We start from the raw sequence: 23,493 nt of genomic DNA, 5'->3' as shown, positions 1-23,493 counted from the left end.
TCATTTGCCCAAGATCATTTTTGCAAACACTTATTTACTGGCAAGCTCTTGTCAACAACAAAGCTGAGAGAAAAAGAAGTAAAGACCCAGATGCATCCCACATAATTTTGGCCACTGAAATAAGGCATCCAGTTTAGGACTGGATGTGGCTGCTATGGACTCCCCACACAGTCAAAGAGAAGTTAAAAGCCCTTCCAGGGGAAGGTTCAGCTATAAGAGTATGTGAATTGCCCATTGTGGGTGCCTCTCTCTCGCCCCATTAGCTTGTGCAGGACCACACAGGTGACACCTCCTAAATTATAGTCCTCAGACTATGCATCCTTGATCTGGGGACTCAGGTAGCAAGAAGTTCCCACCTTTGATCGCTCTTGTCTGCATGGCACAAAGCATAGAGGATTCAGGAGACCCAACACAATTGCCTGGGGCCAAGACCAGAGATCTTGGAAAGAGTCAAGAGCCAGAAAATTTATATTTACAGAGCTTTCTTCCTTCAGATGAAGTCAGTGCCTGGGTTCACAGCACAGCTCCCCAGATGTTCAAGTGTGTGCTGCATCGCAGCAATGGACGTGTAGGAGGGGAGCTTTTAGGCTGGCATTGCCAGTCCGTGCTCCATGAGGATGTGACAGCAGCCTGGCTCCTGACCCAGGGTAGGTCCAGGACTACATGGAGATGTTTGTGACACAGAGGAAATCTCCATGGACACCTCTTCATGGACATAATGGTATAAGAGCAAAGGAAAACAAGTGACATTCCTGGAAAGCAAATCAGAGCTGATATGTAGAAATAAATGGAAAGAGAGTAGATTTAGATTAGGTATTTGGGAGGAATTCTTCACTGTGAGGGTGATGAGGCAGTGGAACAGGTTGTCCTGAGGAGTTATGAGTGCCCCATTGCTGGAGGTGTTGAAGACCAGGTTGAATCAATCTCTGAGCTACCTGCTCTAGTGGGGGGTCTCTCTGCACATGGCAGGGGCTTGGAACTGGATGATCTTTAGGGTCCCTTCCAAACCAAACCATTCCATGATTCTCTGAAGGTGTGGGTAAAAGCAGCACAGCTTTGTGGTACCAGCTATATATGGATTGGAGGTACAGCCTGGCTTTAGCATGACAGTTTTCCAGTCTGCCAAGTATTTGTTGTGTTCCTAAGACAATATGCTGCTTGAGGAAGAAAGTAAGCACAAATGTCAGGATATTGTCAAACTCAGACAATGGAGCTATGCAAATAAAATTATGTATGCATGTCTGAGCTAACATTAGTGGGGGCTGGCTGGGGCATCTTTGAAGGTAATAAGACTATTTATATGCCTAATATTAATATGAGCATGTATCTAGAGTGAGCAAGGTGCTTTTAATGAAAAGAAGGACTCAGATTTTTTGTCATAAAATGCATTCCTTCTAATGGACACCTGAAACAGTGCCATAATTCCCAGAATAACTTATCTGACTGTTTATCATTTATGCCATAATGAAGAATAAATTACCACAATGTATAGAATGAAAAAAAAAAAAGAATGGAAGTGCGTAGAGGGGAAAACACATTGAGTTTATTCATGATACTTTTAATGTTTCAACATTTCTTGTGCTTATATTATCATAGTTGTTAAATCAAAAATCAGATTATATATGTTATCAATGAACTGTCTTCATGGTAGAGGGTGAATTGGTTTTTGCTAAAACAGTTAAACAAACAGCCTCTATGCCTGCCAGTGGAGAAGTAATTTGAGCTCCCATTACCCATGTCTTTATATTCCCAGTTTAATATGCCTGCTAAAAAGTCTAGCACTCTCAAAAAGAACAGTAATTTTAATTTTTCATTTCTCCTTTCATTTGAGTTTCTTTACTGCTAATGATAAAACTCCTTGCAACTGTCAGATTTTCCCAGTATGACTGTGCTAAGGAGAGGAATGTGTGCAGTCAATGAGGAAGATAACAAGCCAAGGCTGTGGTCCCTACTGTCCTCCACCAGGATGGAGGAAATCAGGAGTCCAGAGGTCATCTGCAGTTGATGCCTCAGACTCACCTAGTATTATGATGACCAATATAAAAATTTCAAATTGATCCAGCATTTGTGCATGAGTTAAAAACAAATGAGAAATACTAAGAGCTTGTCTTGCAAATAAAAAAAATTTTAAAAAACCCCACAACCAAACTAACTAACAAAACCACTTGGTGGCCCCTTTATGCTTTGGGGGTGAGTGGCAAGATTTTGGGTTGGGGGAGGCATAGAGAGACTATCTGTGATAATCCTCAAATGACTCTGTATACATATTTTAAATTATTTTGTGAAAAATTCTTGAAAACCAGGAAGCAGTGATTACTTTGCTCTTCATGTCTTGTCTCACCTCTGGGATACAGCTTGCTTGAAGCAATCCTCACATTTCTCCTTTAATTGTTAGGGACTTATGAGCTTCTCTCTACTCCCCACTGCTCTCTTTATGAGTCAAAGCCACAGTGGTTATTTCTGTACCTGATTTTATGACCCCAGAGGATTTTATACTCCATAAAATCTCCATTAAAGATCACCAAATAAAAGAAAAATAGAAGTTAAAAAAAAAAAAGAAACAGTGAAGGAAATCTTTTTTTCCCAAAAACTGTTAAAGGACTCCACACTGTTGCCCTCTCAGCGCTGAGACCACCTAACTATGACAAAGAGGCAGAAGGAGAGGGTGGGCAGCAAAGACAAGAAGGAATGATCCATCAGGAGATGACAGCAGCTACGGTGGGGTGTCCAGCCTGCAGCAGGAGGCAGCTACAGCAGCTGCAAGCAGGCAGCCTCCAACCAGCCTCTGAGGGGCAGCACCTTTGCAAGTTTGATTTAAACACCAGTACTTTATTCATTGGTTTCATGCACTGTTCTGCTTTTGAGCAGCTTCTGCCTCATCCTGATCCAGAAGTCAAATTATGGTTTCTCAGACCCCCAAAGTGCCCAAGTGACTTCCCATCTTAAAGGGGAATGTGGGGCAATGCAGCACTGGCCTGTTCCTTGCTGAACAGAGAATTCTGTGTTCCACAGTTCTCAGATAAAAACTGTCATCACATTGCTTCAAGCAGCACAGATCATCTTCCTGGGTATTCCGTCACAGCCCAGCAGAGAGCTTTCCTAGGCTGCTGTGGCTGGAGACAGGTGGGATGGAAACTGCATGGATTTTGCACATTTGCAATTCTGTGTGTTGCACATCTGTAACATTTCAGTATTTGCAGAAACACTTGAATTTGATATATGCAAACATCAGAGGACACCAGTGTGATAAGGGAACAAATGAACCCAGCTCCTTCATGAGTGGAACAGCCCATTTTGTGTTTTTTCTTGAGCAATATGCAGGGTTTTGTTGTATCATTCTCTTCCTGTCCTACTCTCTTCCATTCCATTCTTCTAACCTTTTCTTTGAGTTCCTTTCTCTCACTCCATCACCAAGGCACATATATCATGCCATAATCATAGTGTTATGTATTATTATTGCTTACTTACATTGTGTGCTATATATAGCAAAAAAGCTAAATTTGTACCTTAATAATTAATTAATTGGTTGTCACATAAATGGGACTTCTTGTGCTTGACTAATGAGTCATTTTTATTTAGTCATTACAGAAAAGAAAGTCAAAATTAACCTGGAGCACTAGATTCAAATCTAATTAATGTCTGAAAGTGTTACAAAACATGTACTATAATTATAGACCAGGTTAAAAAAAGAGAAAACTTTCTGTATTAGTGCTAGTCTGAGCTTATGTTACATTCTGCCACTGTCAATTTTCCAGATAATTTTGTTTCATTAAGTTTTTAGTTTAGAGTCAGATCATACTATTTTTTAAGCCTGTAGAGAGATCATGTGTTTCAGGGGCTTCCTTGTGTATGCAATTGTCAGTGTGCATTGTAGCATTTGATTTCCAAAAGAGAATAACAGCTTACCTTTGCCCACCAGCTGGAGAGCATGAAGTAGGTGTTAACATTTTCCTCACCAAACTGTTCTGCCACGTAGAGCCCTAATGATCCATACTTGTCATATATGTTTCGCTTGGACACATCAGTCAGGGTTGCATGAGCATTGTTGATCTCTTTAAATTTTTCTGCAGCCTCTGGATTGTCTGGATTCTTGTCAGGATGATATTTCAGAGCCAGTTTTCTTAAATATGAGACACAAATACAAAAAAAAAAAAAAAAAGAGAAAGAAAATAAGTCATCTGCATATGTGCATGTATACAGACGCAAAACATTGCAAAAAATATTTTCATAGAGTGATAATAATTTTGAACTGTCTGTTCAGCCTTCTTTTTTCCAGCTCTGATGTACTCAGTGGAAGAAAAGTGGCACAAAGGAACCAAACATGAAAGTTTTGATGAAAGAGGTGTGCCTATTACACTGAGAATGAACTTTGTGTATTGATACCTAGTCAGCTACTGTGATAAAGTAGACAGTGATATATGATGAAAGCACAGATTGCAACATGATAATAAATCACAGGCATTTGTTGCATTATGATTGCCAACTCGTTTGCATCATTTAGCAGGTTTTAGCAAAGATAAAGATTTTTTAAAGGTTGTTTAAAAGCACGATGATCACACTGCTTATCCAGGCAACATTATTTTCTTTATAGCAAAGGAAATTCTGTGTTCAACTGCCTATCAATAGTAGCTACATTAAAATGTTGTAAACAGTGTCTGTGTTTGCAGAAGCCCAGACAGTGATGATGGAGAACACAGTTAGGACTTACAATAGAAGGGAAGCATCTTTTTGAAGCACAAGGTGGCAAAGCATAATGAATTAACCCTGGTTTCAAGAGCCTGTCTTTTGGCCTAGTTCCCCACTGCTGCACTTCTGAGATAATCCTTGAAGGAGTAAGAGGGAATTGTCATAGGATCATCATAGGAACCATCACAGAATGGTTATTTTCACAGGGTCATGGAGTGATTAGGGTTGGAAGGAACCTTAAAGATCATCTAGGTCTGGGCCCCCATCATGGGCATGGACAGCTTCCACTAAACCAAGCTGTTCACAGCCCCATCCATCTTGGCCTTGAAGACTTCCAGGGATGGAGCATCCACAGCTTTCCTGAGCAAGCTGTTTCAGTGCCTCATGACCCTCACAGTAAAGAATTTCTTCCTAATATCTAATGTAAACATACTCCTTTTTTGTTTAAAGCCATTGCCTCTTGTCCTATCACTTCAAGCCCTGGTAAAAAGTTCCTTTCCAGCTCTCTTGTAGGACTGCTTGAGGTACTGGAAGGTGCTCTAAGGTCTTCCTTGAGCCTTCTCTTGTCCAGGCCAAACAACACCAATTCTCTCAGCCTGTCTCCATCTCTCTGGTTATCCTTGTGTCCCTTCTCTGGACTTGCTGCAGCAGGTCCATATCCTTCTTATTTTAGGGTGCCCAGAACTAAATCCCTGTGTGGTGTGAGAGTGGAGTAATGCCAACTAGTTTGGGCTGCTGATGCCATTGGAAGCCTCTACTAGGTCAGGGTTTGTCACTGCCTTTTGCCCCTGACTGTACTCAGCACTGTGACATTTGAGGGGAGGCACAGCTTGAAAAGTACAGTGTGTGACTCTTGGGTCACAGCACTGGGGAAGCACGGCACCGAGAAGAAGGGGTGTGCTTCCAAACATCGTGAAGCACTGGTAGTGTCAACTCACCCACACTTGCAAAACAAGCATAGACAGAAGTAGATATTTTCAAAAATCGCCACTCCGAGTAAAGAGGTTGCAGTCTCCAGGACATTTATTTAATGACTAGCGCTGACCTCTAGTGGCATCAAAAGTGACTTAGTTGTGTTTTGAGCTGATGCAATCACAGCCAAGCTACGTTTCTTTTTGTGAATATTCTCTCCAAATATTTTGAGAGCTAGCCATAACTGCTGTGACCAAAATAGTATTTGTGGTGTGAAGGCAGTGTGCCTACACTTCCTCTAACAAAGTTAACCTCAGAGTAGTCCTACCTGATTTCCTTCTGAAGTCCTACAAGATTACTCCTCCAATAAAAAGGAACTGCTTTGTTCCTGAAGACAGTTCCTGCCTGGAAGACATTCTGCCAATATCAAGCCTGATATCAGCCTGGGAACAGCTTCTGCCAATTATCTCTTCAATTCTCTTGCGCTCAAGTCACAGAATCACAGGTCATAAATAACTCCTTAAACATGTGTCTAATAGCATGAATAGGATTGTGTTCAGTCATATTTAATACGCTGTGCATATTGCACCTTAAACACAAAGTTTTTGTCATGTTTAACATGTGTCCTAAACACAATAAAAAATTAAATATAGGAACTGAAAAAATAAGCTAAGTCTTGCATGACTAATGATATTATGTGTCATCCAAATGTTTAAATGAATTATGCAATCTATCCCTTTTCTTACCTGAAAACAGGCCCCAACAATTAGAAAACAAAAGAAAAAAAAGAAAAAAAGAGAGAAGTATTACTTTCAGAAACCCCTGAATATTTGCAGGGATCGGACAATCAATTTCCAGCCTTTCTTTCTTTCTTTTCCCAGAGACCCAAAGACATCTTCTGGCTGACCTACATCCCAAACAATCTAATAAAAAATAAGAATTTCAACAGAATGACCTTTAAAAAGATGAAACTCATTAGTTGCATTCTCACTTTACCTAGTATTGTTTTAGACTACTAACAGGATTACTTTCAGCAATTAACAAAAGATAATCTATGTTCTTATTTTAATTTTGGGACAAATGTTCTCACTAAAAAGAGTACATTGCCAAAACAACTCTCTGCACACTGAGATGACATATACTAACTGAAGATGATTTAGCAATGGGAACAAGATCTAGATATTAGCAGTGCAATTCATACAAGTAAGACAAAGGACTCTGTTAGGTCCAAGGACAAAAACTATGTGAGATAACACAAAATACTAGGTATATGGTACTGTGGGTACCTGTGAGTCCCTGGAAGAGTGACATTCCCAGTTAGATAATAAAAAGGATTCATTATGACAAAAAAAGAAGAAAAAAAGTAGAGTGTGAAATGAACAAAGGAGTTTGTAGGCTACTTCCTATACCAAAACCATGGGTTTATGTCCATTCATATTTTTCTCATGGTGAATGACGTTCTCCTTCACTGCCTTAGGATCACTGCCCACTGCAGCCCTCCACAACAGCAAGCAAGTTTGGGAGAGAAAAGTCACTGCAAACAGAGAAACAGCTATCCCTCAAGATAGATAAGTGTGTCAAGATGGATAAAGGCTCTTATGAAAATGAAGTGAGTGAAATAAACTCAAGACCTCTGTCAGCGGTGGCTTAGGTTGAAAAGCAAGATCAGGCCAGGATCAGACACAGGGGTGGGTCTGATGAGGGGGCTTTTGAATGAAGATAGCAATATTTTGAAGACAGGAAAGAATGCTCTATAGGGTCAGATATGACAACACTATGAAGTATCAGAGGATGTGAGTAGGATTAACCCATGCTTCCTTTGATACCTCAGCTGGTAGAGCAGAGGACTGTAGGCTCCCTGGCATGGCCATGCTTAGGTCACTGGTTCAGGTCTGCCTCAAAGGAGTCACCTTTTGCCTCTCACATACATCCCACACTGGCACCACTGCCTTTTTCTGATCCTGCTCAGGAGGCTTCCCTTCAAAGGGCTGTCCAGCCATGAGCTCTTGTCTGAGGCTGGGGAAATGACCAGGCAAGGCATTTTCTGGTGAACCCTTGGGCAGGGGATGGTGATTCTGACCATGGATGCTGTCTGCAGTCATCTCCAGCAGGACTGTGAGTGGGTGGGTTGGTGGTGGGACAGTGATATGACTGGGAGGCACAGGGCACCCTGGGTCAGGGCTGGGTGCCTGGGAGGGGAGAGGAGCTGGGTTAGAGGCTGCAGGGAGGGGAATTAGCTCAAGTGGTAGAGCGCTTGCTTAGCATGTGAGAGGTAGCAGGATTGATGCCTGCATTCTCCAGTGCTTTTCATTCCCTCTGGTGGGGACACAGGGCCCTTTGCCAGGGATCCATCTATTCTCTGGGGGCTGTGGGAAGATTCAAGGTGTGCCCTGGACTTAAAGAGCAGGATGACATCCAGGCTTGTATCAAGACTTCCAGGGGCAGTTGGGCAGAGGAATTGATCTTCTCCCTCTTTGCTTGACAGCTCTCAAGTATCAAGTGAAGTACAGAAAAGGACATCAATGGTCTGGAACAACCTTAGTGGAGGGCTACCAAGGAACTCAAGGAATTCTCTTTAAAGACAGACTGAGGCGAGTAGGTGCTTTCAGTTAACAGAAAGAGATGTTCAGAGGACTTACACATGATGTTCTAACACTCTGTTACAGAACAGAGAGATGGCTGTTATTTTGTTTTTCTGTATGCTTGAGCAGAGGGCTGAAGATAGCAGAGTGAAAGGGAATGAAGGGAAAATCCACCAGGATACAGATAAGTTCTGTGTGGCTGTGAGGAAGTTAATCTGTAGAGGATGATGTCCAAAGAGGTTATGGAGCATTTCTGTTTCTGGTTTGTATGATTGATGGGTTGAACAAGGTTCTGTGATGTCTCAGCTGAGGCTGTTTGAAGGAAGATGTGGTAATAGAGGCATGATGGTGCACTGCAGCTTGGGAAAGTGCTGGGCGAGGCTCTGGGAACAATCCCATGCTTCCTTCGATAGCTCAGCTGGTAGAGCGGAGGACTGTAGGCTCCCTGGCATGGCCATCCTTAGGTCGCTGGTTCAACTCCGGCTCGAAGGAGTCACCTCTTGCCTCTCACACACATCCCACATTGGCACTGGCACTGCCTTTTTGTCCTTCCCAATGGGGTCCCCTTCAAAGGTCTGTCCAGCCATGAGCTCTCATCCAACCTTGAGAAACTGAGCAGCCAAGGCATTTTTGGTGAAACCCTGGTCAGGAAATTGTGGTTTTGAGTACAGGTGTTGTCTGGAATCACACCCAGTAGGAACATGATCAGGTGAATTGTTGATGGTGTGACAGTGATATGAATGGGAGGCTCTGGCTTTGGGTGCAGGGCATGCTGGGTCAGGTTTTGGGTGCCTGGGAGGGGACAGAACCTCAGTCAGAGGCTGCATGGAGGGGAATTAGCTCAAGTGGTAGAGCACTCACTTAGCATGTGAGAGGTTGCGGTATCGATGCCTGCATTCTCCAATGCTTTTCATTCCTCTTGCTTGGACCTGTGCTGCAAAGAGGAGCTCAGCATCTAGGACTATGTCCATGGCAACGTGGGCTGTGAATTGAAGGAATGGTTTCTCTCACTTTGTTCTGAGTATGATGGAAAGGATCCAGAATATTGTGCCCATCCATGGGCCTCCATGTATAAGACAGACATTGACCAAGTGCAAACAGCTCAGAATAAAGCCTTCAGGACACTTGGAAGCAGGTGCACTTGCCCTTTGAGGTGAGGCTGTTGAATGTAGCCTTGTGCAGATCTTGAAGAAGAAAGGGCTGTGTGGGAGATAAGCAAGCACTTATCAAAATGCCTATCAGGAGGTTATTGATTCAACAGTTAGGCCTTTTACTGTGGTGATTAATAAAGGAAAGAAAAACAACAGGCCACAACTGAAGCAGCAGAGGATCCATTTTTTTATCATCTATGAGACAATGAAAACCTAAAAAGAGTTAATGTGCCAAACACTTGGTAGCAGAGGAAAGGACTGTTTCCATACTGATGAGATAAGGTGCAGTTAGAAAAGAGCATCTTTCAATGCAGTATAACATTTCCTTGGATCAGCTTCCTTATCTTGGGTAACTATCTCCAAAACCAGGTATGAGACAGAACTGCTCTTGTCTCTCTGACATCTGTGAAGGGAATTGAAACCATGAAGCCCCCAACCCACTTCTGAAAAGTTTGAGAATAACAAAATGCACGTGCATGAGGGTTAGTCTATAAATAGCACAACGGAGATGGGTGGGGTGTACAACCACCACCCGAAGGAACCGAACCAGAGGCACCACTGGAACTCTGGCTGGTGATCCAGATCTTTTCCTCTATGTCTATCTTCTTCTCTTTCTTTCTTCTTCTCTTCCTCTTCTTAAAAGTTTAAATTACTGCTCCCATGGGCTGTACTGAAAATTTTGATCATTGCTGCCATAGGCCATTCGATTTATAATAAGATTTAAACTTATTCAACTTACAATAAAGTTTAAACTGCTGCTGCCATAAATGAAATTTTCTAATTGATTGTTTGGCATTATTTTGCTTTAATTTAGCCCAAAGGTATCCCGAGTGTTACTTGCCTCCAGGACTGCCTTCTAGGGACCTGATGTTTTACAGCTATCCCAGAAAAAATGGTCCAAGACCACCTTCTCAGGACCTGACACCTCTTCAGGTCAGCATGGTAGGAGAAGAATGTTGCCCTGGAGTCTCCATGCTTGGAGGTTGGTGTGATCTGACTGGCTGAAGTCTTGAGCAAAATGATGGGATCCCTCATCTAGGGCTGCTTGGAGGAGAAGATAGATACAGAGATGCCCTGAGGACTCATTCAAACTGATTGCTTTGAGAACATAATCATGGAGGCAGAGCAGAGAGAGGACCCTGATACTCTGTTGATATCTGCTGGTGTAGTGGAGAGCTGCTGGTTCTCTCACATGGTGACCATTACATCTTGTGTGTGTAGTAAGTGACAGAATAGGCCTGAATAGCCCTCACCAGCCTCACGTGGCGTTTGCACTTCCAGCCATCAGCACAGGAGGTCTCCTTATGTCCACATCTGGGCCTTCACTTTCTTTCTGTATTAAAAAGCAGGAGTCCTGGTCCCTAGCTCAGTAATGGCCACAGCCATAGCACTGTCAAGGCACAGTGACCTTGGATCCAAACCTGATGTGCAGATGAATGTCCTGCATTGACCTAACCCCTGGCTTGTCAGTCTGGACCTGCCTGTCAGTCACTGGACATGATCATCACTCCGACCTCTGCGGTGACTTCCTTGCTTGCAGTTGTCCCTGCTTTGTCATGGTGATAGTGCCTTCCGTTCTGGATTATTGCTTCAAGTGAGCCACCATGGCTGTGTCTATCCTGGCCAGGGTTGTAGGCTTGAGAAGCAGTGTGAAATAAGTCAAGTCTCTTATTTCCTGCAGAGGAGGGTCATGTAAATCCAAGGGAGTGGTGTGAGACTGGAATGATTGGATGATGGTGTAATATTTGAGGTATTTAATCTACATGCTTCCTTCAATAGCTCAGCTGGTAGAGTGGAGGACTGTAGGCTCCCTGGCATGGCCATCCCTGGGCTGCTGGTTCAACTCTGGCTCAAAGGAGTGACCTCTTGGCTCTGGCACACATCCTGCACTGGCACTGCTGCCTTTTGGTCCTGCCCAGGGGGTTCCCCAGAATGAGCTGCTCAGCCATGAGCTTTTGCCTGAGATTTGGAAGATAAGTGGCTAAGGTATTTTTGGGTGAACCCTGGCCATGGGAAGTTGATTCTGTCACTGTTCTTGCCCATAGTCACCTCCAGCAGGAAAGTGAGTGGGTGGGTTGGTGGTGTGAGGGTGGGATTATTAGGAAGCCCAGGCTTTGGGTGCAGGCCATGCTGGGTGGCTGGGAGGGGAGAGGAGCTGGGTGAGAGGCTACAGGGTGGGGAATTAGCTCAAGTGGTAGAGTGCTTGCTTTGCTATGTGAGAGGTAGTGGGATCAATGCCTGCATTCTCCAACACTTTTCATTCCCTCTGGTGTGGACACAGGGCCCTTTGCCAGGACCTGTGTGTGCTCATAATATATCCAGAATGCAAAGAACAAGATGACATCTGAGTCTCCATGGGCAATTTAACAGAGGTTTCTCCCTCTTTGCTTGATAAACATCAAATGTCATGTAAAGTATTGTACCCCGTTTGGAGATCTTCTAAGCAGAAAAACAGTCAAAGAGAGCTGTCTCTGGAGTGCCACCAAGAATCTCAAGGAATGGAGAAGTTTCTCTGTGTGGATGGGATGAGGAGAGTGGATTTGTTTAGCCTAGAGAAAGAGAGGTTCAGAGATCTTTTGACTTAGATCTTTTGACTTAGGGGAGGTTTCAAAGTAGAGTGGCCATATGTGTCATCTGCTTGGGGAGAGGGCAAAAGGCAGCACAGTGAAAGGGAATCAAGGGAAAATGCAGCAGGACATGGGTGAGATCTGTATGGCCCTAAGGAGAGTCCATCTGCTCATGAAGAAAATGATGTCCAAGGAGTTTTTGGAGCATTTCTGTTTGTGGTTTGCATGAGTGATGGGCTAAAGTGTTGAGCAAGGAGGTGTGATGCAGCAGCTGAGGCTGTTTGAAGGAAGATGTGGTAATAGAGGAATGATGGTGCACTGTGGCTTAGCAAAAATGCTGAGTGTGTACAGGGTGAGGTCCCCTTGGGAATGTGGTCATGCTTCCTTCGATAGCTCAGCTGGTAGAGCGGAGGACTGTAGGCTCCCTGGCATGGCCATCCTTAGGTCGCTGGTTCAACTCCGGCTCGAAGGAGTCACCTTTTGCCTCTCACACACATCCCACACTGGCACCATTGCCTTTCTCTGATCCTGCCCAGGGCACTCCCCAGAATGAGCTGCCCAGTTGTGATCTCTTGCCTAAGCTGTGGGAGATAATCAGACAAGGCATTTTTTGGTGAAACCCTTGGGCAAGCAATGGTGGTTCTGACCATGGGGCTTGTCTGCAGGACTGTGAGTGGGTGAGTTGGTGATGTGAGAGTGATATGAATGGGAGACCCAGGCTTTGGGTGCAGGGCACCCTGAATAAGGCTTTGGGTGCCTGGGAGGGGAGAGGAGCTGGGTCAGAGTCTGCAGGGAGGGGAATTAGCTCAAGTGGTAGAGTGCTCGCTTAGCATGTGAGAGGTAGTGGGATCGATGCCTGCATTCTCCAGTGCTTTTCATTCCTCCTTGCCTGGATACAGGGCCTTTTGGTGAGGGTCCCCCTATCCTCTGAAGGGTAAGGAAACCTGGGAAGCCAAAGTGGAGGACAGCATCCTAGACTTCTCTAGGAACAAGGCCTCTGGATTGAGAGAAGGTATTATCTGACTTTCCTCTTCATTGGATAGATGCCATTTAGTCTTGTGTACCTGTTATATATAGGTTGATGTTGTTTTTTTGCTATAATAGAACTAATTTTCTTCCTAATATCTGTGTTTTGGATTCAGGGTGTGAATAATGTTGGTTACGCACCACTGTTAGAGACCTTGGTAAGCAGAGTTTATGCAAACCCAAGGACTTTTCTGCTTCTTGCATCATCCGATCAGCAAGGAGACTGGGGGGCACAAGAAACTGGGAGGAGACACAGATGGGACAGGTGGCCCCAGCTGATCAAAGGAATGTTCCATACCACATGACATCAGGCTCGGTATATACTAGGGAGAAAGATGACTGGGGTCAGTACTTATAAACTGTCTGTCTGGGCATTGTTCTGCAGGTGTTGAGCAATTGTGTTGTATGTCACTTATTTTGTGTAATCTCATTCTGTTGTTATTATTATTGATATTTCCCCCTTTCTTTTCTGTCCTTTTGAACTGTGTTTTTCTGAATCCACAAATTTTGCTTTTTTCTCCCAGTTCCCTCCAAAAACCCTCTTGGGGATGGGGTGTGTGAGCAGTTGTGTAGGGTTTAACTGTCTGCTGGGTTAAACCACAACACCCCTTTTTGGTGCCCAACATAATCTTTGGGCTTGAAGGGTTGAGATAATGACAAATCTGACTAGAGTACATTAAAACAAATTTCTTTTAAGCATTCATTATATTACAGTAATAATAGCTAATCCTGATGTTGATTTATTTACTCTCAGAGTTGAGAGTAAATAAATTTCTATTCTCAGGGTTGGGTTACATAACATCTTACTTGCTCTGAATGTTTCTTGTTGTGCTGTTTATCACCTCTGGGGGCTGGGCTAAGGTTATCATGTTGTCGAATTTTTTAACACTGGTTTAGGATATGATAAAATTGATGGTCATGAGACTAATTTATTTGTAATCAAGTATTGTTATCTTCTCCATACTTCTAGGGCCATCTATTGGCAACTATTCCTAATTACATCCTTTATCTTTCCTCCTAGAGGCAATCTGTGGGGCATACACTTCCCACATCTTCCCCTTCTCCTCCAGGGTAATTACAATAGCTCTTGAGAATTCTGAATATAGTCAGGATGTTCAAAGGAGAATGTTCTTATTACTATGTCTCCTGATTGTATTTCAGGCCTTTTTTAGAATTAAACAACTATTTGAGGGTACCACCCAGATAACAGCCCTGAGCCTGAGCATATATAGTAGCAGGATGTGTGGGATAGTACAGGCAAGTATGTACAACAATGGGCATCTCAAATATTCTGGAATTTCATCCCCAAATAAGTTCAGAATCCTGAAAAACTAGTGAAATATTTGGAAGAAGTATGCTGCCAGCTTGGTAATTCCAGAGAGAAAGATATCGCTGCAACATGCTGGGGCCTGGCCCATGCCTAGCAAGTCCTATTCAACACTATTCAGTATCCTCAAGGGGATAAGGTCTTTGGATCTGATGACAAAATGTCAGGCACTTTGGCTGTCCCAGTCCCAGTGACAGACACTGCATCTGGACCAAAGGACCCACCTGTACTGACACCATCTTCACTGGAAGAAATATTGGAAATAGAAGTCAGCTCCTTTAGTAAGGGATGAAGGAGCCTCTTCTAAGAGTCAGCAGCAGGAAGAAGACTGATCCAAAGCAGGGCCAGAGAAGAAGAGGAGGAAGAGAGGTGGCTGCAGACTGAGGAGGAAGAAGAGAAAGAACTCATAAATGAGGTGTTAACCATCTCATCCCTATATTATATAGGTGGTCTTGGTCACACCAACCAAGACCCCCTGATTCCATGTAAATGCTGATTGGTCAGCTGGGAAGCCCTGGAGGGATCAGCAGGACTCACTCACCCTGTAACAGTTTCACATGGCCACTGTGAAAATCTGATTGAGAGTGGAGACCAACAGTAGATTATAGTACCTTGAACAAAGCCATGCTGCTGCTAAGTGATGCCATGCCAGACAGGCCAGAACTTCAATTTAAACTGGAGGCAGTTTGTATCAAAGGCAGCCAGATTATGGCCTGGCACAATTAATATCACTAGCATGTTTTTCTCAATCCCTTTGGCAACAGAGTCAGGTCACAATTTGCTTTCACTTGGAGGGGCATCCAGTACACCTGCCGTAGAACTGGAAATCCAGCCCTACCATTTTCCATGGACTTAACCAGACTGCACTAGAGCAGGAACACCTGCAATACATTGATGACTTCATCATATGGGGAAACGCAGCAGACAGAGTTTGTGAGAAGGGAAAGAAAAAAAGGAGTTGGGAGGAGTTGGGAGGAGTTGGGAGGAGACAGCCAGAACAGTTGACTCCAGGTGGCCAAATATTCCCTACCATATGGTGTCATGCTCAGTATATACATGAGGGGAAAAGATGGCTGGGAGCTGCTGCTCAAGAACTCACCGGGCATCATTCATTGAGTGTAAAGCAACAGTGTTGTGCATCATGTGATTTGTATACTTTAGTTCTATTAATATTAGAGTTGTTATTATTATTGTTGTTCTTGTTATTTCACTTTCCATTTCTTTTCTGTCCTAATAAACCATCTTTTTCTCACCCTGTGAATTTTACTCCCACTTTGGGGAAGGGCATGAGTGACCAGCTGTGTGATGTTTAATGGCCTGCAAAATAAAGCCATGACAGAGCCCAACTTTATGCCTCTGTGTAGAAGACACATGTGGACCATGTGCAGTGACCTCAGAAAAAGGCCGTCAGGATGCTTGGGAGCAGGTGATTCCACACACAAGAAAGGACATCAATGGAATGGAGGAATCTCAGTGGAGGGACACCAAGAACCTCACTGAGTGGAGGGACTGCTCTACATGGATGAGCAAGAACAGTGAGAATGTTGAGACTGTCAAAGGAGAGAATCAAAGGACTTAGGCATGATCTTCATGCTTGTAGAAGATTACAGAGTAGAGGAAATGCTGTCCTTTATCTGATACTTGAGCAGAGGGCTGAAGACAGCACAGTGAAAGGGAATAGAGGGAAAATGGAGCAGGATCTGTGTGGCCATGAGAAGAGTCTATCTGTAGAAGATGATGTCCAAGGAGCTTTTGGAGCATTTCTGTTTGTGGTTTGCATGAGTGATGGGCTAAAGTGTTGAGCAAGGAGGTGTGATGCAGCAGCTGAGGCTGTTTGAAGGAAGATGAGGTAATAGAGGAATGATGGTGCACTGTGGCTTAGCAAAAATGCTGAGTGTGTACAGGGTGAGGTCCCCTTAGGAATGTGGCCATGCTTCCTTTGATAGCTCAGCTGGTAGAGTGGAGGACTGTAGGCTCCCTGGCACAGCCATCCTTAGGTCGCTGGTTCAGCTCCGGCTTGAAGGAGTCACCTATTGCCTCTCACACACATCCCACACCATTGCCTTTCTCTGATCCTGCCCAGGACAGTCCCCAGAATGAGCTGCCCAGTGGTGATCTCTTGCCTAAGCTGTGGGAGATAACCAGGCAAGGCATTTTTTGGTGAATCCTTGGGCAAGCAATGGTGGTTCTGACCATGGGGCTTGTCTGCAGGACTGTGAGTGGGTGAGTTGGTGATGTGAGAGTGATATGAATGGGAGACCCAGGCTTTGGGTGCAGGGCACCCTGGATCAGGGCTGGGTGCCTGGGAGGGGAGAGGAGCTGGGTCAGAGTCTGCAGGGAGGGGAATTAGCTCAAGTGGTAGAGCGCTCGCTTAGCATGTGAGAGGTAGCGGGATCGATGCCTGCATTCTCCAGTGCTTTTCATTCCTCCTTGCCTGGATACAGGGCCCTTTGTCAGGGATGTATCTGACGTCTGGGGAGGCTGTGGAGAAATATATGGTGTGCCCTGGGTTTGCAGAGAAGGATGACATCAAGAGCACTATGGGCAGTTTAATGGATTAATTGCTCTTCTCCCTACTTTCTTGTGTCCTAGGTAACCCAAAATGTTACTGCATTCCATATCCATCTGTGCCCAGAATTGTTTCTCTCTCTGCAAAGCCTTGTGGCTGGAAATGGAACTGCAGGGCTGTGGCATTGCCAGGTCTTCCAAAAGCCTGGATCTCTCAGGTATATCTCTCTGTTGCCTCTTGGTTTTTGCTCTTTCCTTTTCGTTCTTGCGGGGAGAGAGCTGAGGCAGAGTGGGTAGAAGTTCCCCTTGGTTTTCTTTCCTGAGAGGGTTGCATCAGACTTCCAAGGAGCCACATTTTGTGGTCCTAGACTGCTTCAAAGCAAATTTCACCTGTCTATAGTCACAACGTCGCACCAAGAAAAGCTCAACAGCCCCACACGGCATGGCTGTTCCAACCTGCCAGCAGTGTCCAGTGGAAGTGGGAAAGCACGGAGTCTGAGTCGCCCCTGCCAAATGCCTGCTGTTTCTCCTCATGAAAAGGTGAAGTCCCTACGTGAGTTCTAGCTGGATTGAGTTTCAGCTGCTGGAGTGCCTTTTTTTGACAGAGCTGCTGCCACCAGAGAGATAGGAAGGGCATTTGTCTGGTTTTGGAATCTAGATTTTCTTTTTGTTTTGCCCATGTTCTCAGCTGCTTGTTGTTTAGGGGGAGTTTTTTGTAATCATGGATGTTCGGTATCTGTGTTGTTTTGGGGTTTTTTTCTCTCTTTTTGTTCTCTCTGTCCACAAGCAGTCGAAAGAGGGGGAGGGTTGCCGCTGTCTTTGTCTCTCCCCATGCAATCCTTCATGGAGGGTGCCATCTTGGGCAGAGGGTTTTCTCTGCCACTTTTAATTTCTCCTTGTTTGCAGGGAGTCTGTGAGATTTAGAAACTTTGCAACTAGTGATTGTTATTGTTATTTTTCTTGTCTGTTGCTATTTCACATTTTTAGTAAAATTATTTTTCATTTAGATCTACTCATGTTCTTCTCTACTTATTGATGGAAGGGGATTGGCTAAAAATAAATGGGAAGTCACTAGTTTTAAAGTGTCTACTCCCTTAGCTTGACTAAAACCCAGACAGTTTGGCAGTTCTCAAAGATCAAGCCCGGTATGGAAAAGGACGTTAATGTAATGGGACAACCTCAGTGGTGGGCCACCAAGAATCACAAGGAATCACTTGATTTCTCTTTAAGGATGGGCTGAGGAGAGTGGGCATGTTCAGTTTAAGGAAAGAGAGGTTCTGAGGACTTGCAGATGACCTTGTGGTACTTCAATGTAGGCCACAAAATTGAGAAATGGCTATAATTGTTTTCTCTTATGCTTGAGCAGAGAGAAAAAGACAGCAGAGAAAAAGACAGCAGAGTAAAAGGGAATAAGGGAAAATGGAGCAGGACATGGACGAGCTCTGTATGGCCATGAGAAGAGTCCATGTGTAGAAGATGACTTCCAAGGAACTTAAGGACATTTCTGTGGTTTGCATGAGTGATGGGCTAAAGTGTTGAGCAAGGAGGTGTGATGCAGCAGCTGAGGCTGTTTGAAAGAAGATGAGGTAATAGAGGAATGATGGTGCACTGTGGCTTAGCAAAAATGCTGAGTGTGTACAGGGTGAGGTCCCCTTGAGAATGTGGCCATGCTTCCTTTGATAGCTCAGCTGGTAGAGTGGAGGACTGTAGGCTCCCTGGCACAGCCATCCTTAGGTCACTCGTTCAACTCTGGCTTGAAGGAGTTGTCTTTTGCCTCTCACACACATCCCACACTGGCACCACAGCCTTTTTCTGATCCTGCCCAGGGCACTCCCCAGAATGAGTGCCCCGCCATGAGCTCCTGCCTAAGCTGTGATAACCAGCCAAGGCATTTTTGGGTGAACCATTAGGCATGGGGATGGTGATTCTGACTATGGGGCTGTCTGCAGTCACCTCCTGCAGGACCATGAGTGGATGAGTTAGTGGTGTGAGAGTGATATGAATGGGAGGCCTAGGCTTTGGGTACAGGGTACCCTGGGTCAGGGCTGGGTGCCTGGGAGGGAAGAGGAGCTGGGTGAAAGGCTGCAGGGAGGGGAATTAGCTCAAGTGGTAGAGCGCTCGCTTAGCATGTGAGAGGTAGCGGGATCGATGCCTGCATTCTCCAATGCTTTTCATTCCCCTGGTGGGGACACAGGGCCCTTTGCCAGGGATCCATCTGTCCCCTGTGGAGATTTGTGGCATGCCCTGAATTTACAGATAAGGCAGGCCTCTAGGGTTGTATCAGGATTACTATGGGCAGTTTAACAGAAGAAATTATGCTCTCTCTTTGCTTGACATTCTCAAGGATCAAGTGAAATACAGAAAAGGACATCAATGGAATGGAACAACCTCAGTGGAGGCCTGCTAAGAATCTTAAGTAACTGATAGATTTGTCTTTCAGGATCAGCTGAGGAGAGTGGGCATGTTCAGTTTGAAGAAAGAGAAGTTTGGAGGACTTGTTGCAGTGCTTGGGCATAGGCTACAGAACAGAGCAATGGCTTTAATTTTGTTTTGTCTTATGCTTGAGCAGAGAGCAAAACACAGCACAGTGAAAATGAATCAAGGGAAAATGCAGCAGGATATAGATAAGGTCTGTGTGGCTGTGAACAGAGTCCATGTGTAGAATATGATGTCCAAAGAGCTTATGGAGCATTTATGTTTGTGGTTTGCTTGAGTGATGGACTAAGGTGTTGAGCAAGGAGGTGTGATGCAGGAGCTGAGGCTGTTTGAAGGAAGATGTGGTAATAGAGGCATGATGGTGCACTGCAGCTTGAGAAAGTGCTGGGTGAGGCTCTGGGAACAATCCCATGCTTCCTTCGATAGCTCAGCTGGTAGAGTGGAGGACTGTAGGCTCCCTGGCATGGCCATCCTTAGGTCGCTGGTTCAACTCCGGCTCGAAGGAGTCACCTTTTGCCTCTCACACACATCCCACACTGGCACTGGCACTGCCTTTTGGTCCTGCCCAGGGGCCTCTTCAGAATGAGTGCCAATTTGTGAGCTCTTGTCTGAGTTTGGGAATACTACTGCCCCAGCAGTTTTGAGTGAGCCCTTGGGCAGGGGATGGTGATTCTGAGCTCTGAAGTTGGCCAAAGTCTTCTCCAGTTGGAATGTGATTGGGTGAGTTGGTGGTATGAGAGTGATGAATGGGAGGCTCCATCTTTGGGTGCAGGGCACCCTGGGTCAGGGCTGGGTGCCTGGGAGGGGAGAGGAGCTGGGTCAGAGTCTGCAGGGAGGGGAATTAGCTCAAGTGGTAGAGTGCTCGCTTAGCATGTGAGAGGTAGCGGGATCGATGCCTGCATTCTCCAGTGCTTTTCATTCCCTTTCATGGACCATAGGTACTGTGGTCCTTGTGGCTGTGGGGAGCCTTGGGTGCACCCAGAGGCTGTATCAGGAGTAGAACAGGCCATTGGCATAGGCATGATTAAGCCATTATCCCTCCTTGCTTCATAGTAATTAAATGGCATTAAGAGTGCTATACACATATTCTAATAAATTTCTTAATCACCAATATAGCATCACAGAGGTGTTGACCTTTTGGAGCAAGTCTAGAGGAGGCACACCATGATTAGATTAGAAGGATGGTGCTCCTTTCCTGGGCAGGAAGGCCAGAAGAATTTGGACTATTCAGACTGGGAAAGATAAATCTTTAGTGTGACATAATTGGAGCTTCTCAGTACTTAGGCAGGGTCTACAAGAAAGCTGGAGCAGGGCTTTTGACATGGGGGTGTAGTGATAGGACAAGGGGTAATGGCTAGAAATTGAAAGAAGCAAAGTTTAGATTAGACATTACAAAGAAGTTCTTCACTGTGAGGTTGGTGATGCACTGGAATTGGCTGCTCAGAGAAGCTGTGGATGACCTATCCCTGGAAGTGCTCAAGGCCAGACTGGATGAGGCTTTGAGCAACTTGGTCTAGTCTGAGCAACCCTGGGCAGAGGATTGGAACTAGATGATCTTTAAGGTCCCTTCCAACACAAACCACTCTATGAGTCTATGATTTTCTTGTAAGTAGTCTATCAAACAGGATCTTTTGAAACTTCTGAAGAAAAGAAATCCAGTATCTATCTCTCTGCATATTACTTCACTGTCAGACAGGAAGCATAAGACAAAGTACAGTTTCATTTATTATGCCAAAAAAAAGATTCTAAAATTATTTTTGTATTATATTGAAGATAGATCTCCTTTGAAATTCTGCTGATTAAAAGCCCATTAGCTTTACTCCCTGATAAATTAGATTGTGCCAAACTCCAAATAAAATCACAGAGTCATGTCTCTCATGTTTATTAAAAAGCAAATTTTGCCCTGGGCTGTGGCGTATAATTAACAGTGACTTAATTAATAATGGCAGGAAACTCAGAATCAGGTATGGCTGGTTTTCTACCTTGTACTAAAGAATACCATTTCAGCAGCAGATTTTTGGATTAACATAAATTAAATTATAATTAAAGCAAATCTATGAGACTGACTCATCATTTTATCTTGCAAATATTTACAGCTACTCTATTAAAATTGAATCCCCCTGACATTTCCACTTTAGTCAGAAGCTGCCTTTTTTTTTTTTTCTCTAATTACTAATAAAGATGGAGAAAGCACCACTGTCAGTTTTGCCATAGATCACTGTCTAAATCATCCATATTCATGCTCTGCATTAAATAGAGTTTATTGCATTCTACATTCTTCCATGACAACTTTCTCCTTTGGGGATTTCCAGAAAATTAAATGTAAAAGCAACTGAAAAACATGAGGTTTGAGACTGAAGATGATTTCTATAGACAGGCTGTACTACAGGAACACAGAAGGTGCAAATCATAAGTGAATTTGATATCATAGTATCCTTTTTTCCCAGTGATATAATTATGCAAGACAACAGAACCGTGGGATGTCAACAGTTCTCCTTCCATTGTATGAAGAGTTTGGACATTCACTACTTTTGCCTTCATTGAATATGTGCCTTTAGGAGCAGAAAGCAGGAGAAATGCTATTTGTTCAAAAACATGGAGGACAGAGTCTTGCCAAAATTCAAGCTAAATGATGCAAGTAGATCTATTTCATAAACTTTTTGTAGTTCAGATATATTCTTTCATTTGATAGGAAAAGTAAGCTGTGTTAAGTTTGCCTGGTAATACGATGCAACCAACAGCCAAAATTACGCTGTAATAAAAATTTTACAATATTTATTAAAAGTGCAAGTACATGTCTGACATATTTCAGTGTCAAGAACATCTACTTCACGGGTGACATTAAAATTTTTTTGTCTTTCAACAGCAGCTGAGCAAATTTAAGGGCAAAATTACCCATAAACTCTTCTGGTCTTACTTCTAGGTCTTGTTACATTTCAACAATAAAATATTTGACACCATTTTGATAACTTGTGTTTGCCTCAAGCTATTCTTAATGTCCTCTCTTCTTTTTCAATAGAGAAACTAGCATTCCTGTGCCAGTATTTTTCAGTAGCTGGTTACACTCACAGTTAAAACCATGTACCTCTTTTTCAGCTCAAATAATTTTCAGATCCTGAGCTCTGCTTTTGGTTATGTCTGCCTTCATAAAGTGAACAACTATCTCACACCTAGCAATTTTCCCCTTCAAGGACATTACACACTCTAACCAAATAATCTTTTTCTTTTCTTCTAAATAATCTTCTTTTTCTTTTCTGACAAGATAAACTGATTGAACTCATGTCTCTTACTCTAGTTCTCAAATTGTCATTACAGCACTTGCATTAGCTTTACTTTTCAATAGACTTAGGAAAAATACTAACACAAGAACTGGGTGCAGTATTCAAATAGCCCAGGTTAGTTTATCCCAACAGTCTGACCTCTCATTCATTTAGATTAAAATATTTCAGATTATTCACAGACTACTTGTGGGATGAAATCAGTAGATTCACATTGCTTCATCTCTAATCCTTTTCAGGCTAACAAATTTGAAAAGAAGAAAGGATTGCGACAATGAATGTCTACTGTGCAGGTAACTCAAAAAGTTTTGCCATCATAATCATGCCAGACAAATAAGCACTTTTAGACCTGTTGCAAAGCACATTTTACATACCTGTAGGACTTCTTAATCTCATCGTGTGTTGCTCCCTTCTCTAGTGCCAGGATTTCATATAACGCTTCACCCGATGTTGACAAAGCACGTTGCCTTTGTTCAGCCATGACAGCAGAGCATTACCAAAGCTGCTAATGTAGAACATCATTTAAAATACCAGGGATTGCAAGTATACAGAGATAGTATTTCTTACCATTCATTTTAATAGATTATTTCAGGCAGCAAAAGGTTAAAAATACATGAAAATGGATCTAGAATAAAATCTCCTCTATATTATCTTCTGTCTTTTATATATTTTACAATTAGGAAAAAAATGAGAAAATGGACAAGCAGAAACTAAAGAACAGAAGCTTTTGTGTTGGGTAGCACTGTTCATATTAAAGACTTGATGTTGCTGTCACTGAAATGAATAGATAAATTTGCTATAGCATTAATATCCAAACATTATATTTCCACCTTGTTTTATTTGTGTTTGTTTACATTTTCCTTTACTAAGTCTTCGGAGAATTATTCCACTATATGTTGAGGTTATTGACTTTTTACAGCGAGGTAAGAGCACTGTACCTCTGAGTATTACCTAATGCAACGAAGTGAAGAATTTTTGCTTTCTTAACACAAGGGCTCAGGTTCAGTCTAACCAATCTTA

The 23,493-nt window shown here is 43.5% G+C and overlaps 1 protein-coding gene and 4 non-coding genes across 5 annotated transcripts in view; 4 read left to right on the top strand and 1 right to left on the bottom strand.

Annotated features, from left to right (window-relative positions):
- DNAJC5B (DnaJ heat shock protein family (Hsp40) member C5 beta) overlaps positions 1-22,954 on the bottom strand; it is a 29,153-nt gene extending 6,199 nt beyond the window's left edge. Inside the window, exons 1-2 of the mRNA XM_058816847.1 lie at positions 22,848-22,954; positions 3,907-4,120 (exon numbers count right to left, since the gene is read on the bottom strand). Coding sequence (XP_058672830.1) covers positions 3,907-4,120; positions 22,848-22,954 — 321 coding nt within the window. The remainder of the gene's footprint in view (positions 1-3,906; positions 4,121-22,847) is intronic.
- Positions 8,584-8,672, top strand: TRNAY-GUA (transfer RNA tyrosine (anticodon GUA)). The gene is given in 2 exon segments: positions 8,584-8,620; positions 8,637-8,672. It is a non-coding gene; the product is annotated as a tRNA-Tyr (tRNA).
- Positions 12,282-12,370, top strand: TRNAY-GUA (transfer RNA tyrosine (anticodon GUA)). The gene is given in 2 exon segments: positions 12,282-12,318; positions 12,335-12,370. It is a non-coding gene; the product is annotated as a tRNA-Tyr (tRNA).
- On the top strand, positions 16,188-16,276 carry TRNAY-GUA (transfer RNA tyrosine (anticodon GUA)). Its single transcript is given in 2 exon segments — positions 16,188-16,224; positions 16,241-16,276. It is a non-coding gene; the product is annotated as a tRNA-Tyr (tRNA).
- On the top strand, positions 19,612-19,700 carry TRNAY-GUA (transfer RNA tyrosine (anticodon GUA)). The gene is given in 2 exon segments: positions 19,612-19,648; positions 19,665-19,700. It is a non-coding gene; the product is annotated as a tRNA-Tyr (tRNA).
- Positions 22,955-23,493: the final 539 nt, after the last annotated feature.

Source organism: Ammospiza caudacuta, chromosome 1, assembly GCF_027887145.1.
Source record: "Ammospiza caudacuta isolate bAmmCau1 chromosome 1, bAmmCau1.pri, whole genome shotgun sequence".
NCBI classification, from domain to species: Eukaryota; Metazoa; Chordata; class Aves; order Passeriformes; family Passerellidae; genus Ammospiza; species Ammospiza caudacuta.
The sequence above is the reverse complement of the archived record's forward strand: the minus strand, read 5'-3'. Positions and strand labels throughout refer to the sequence as shown.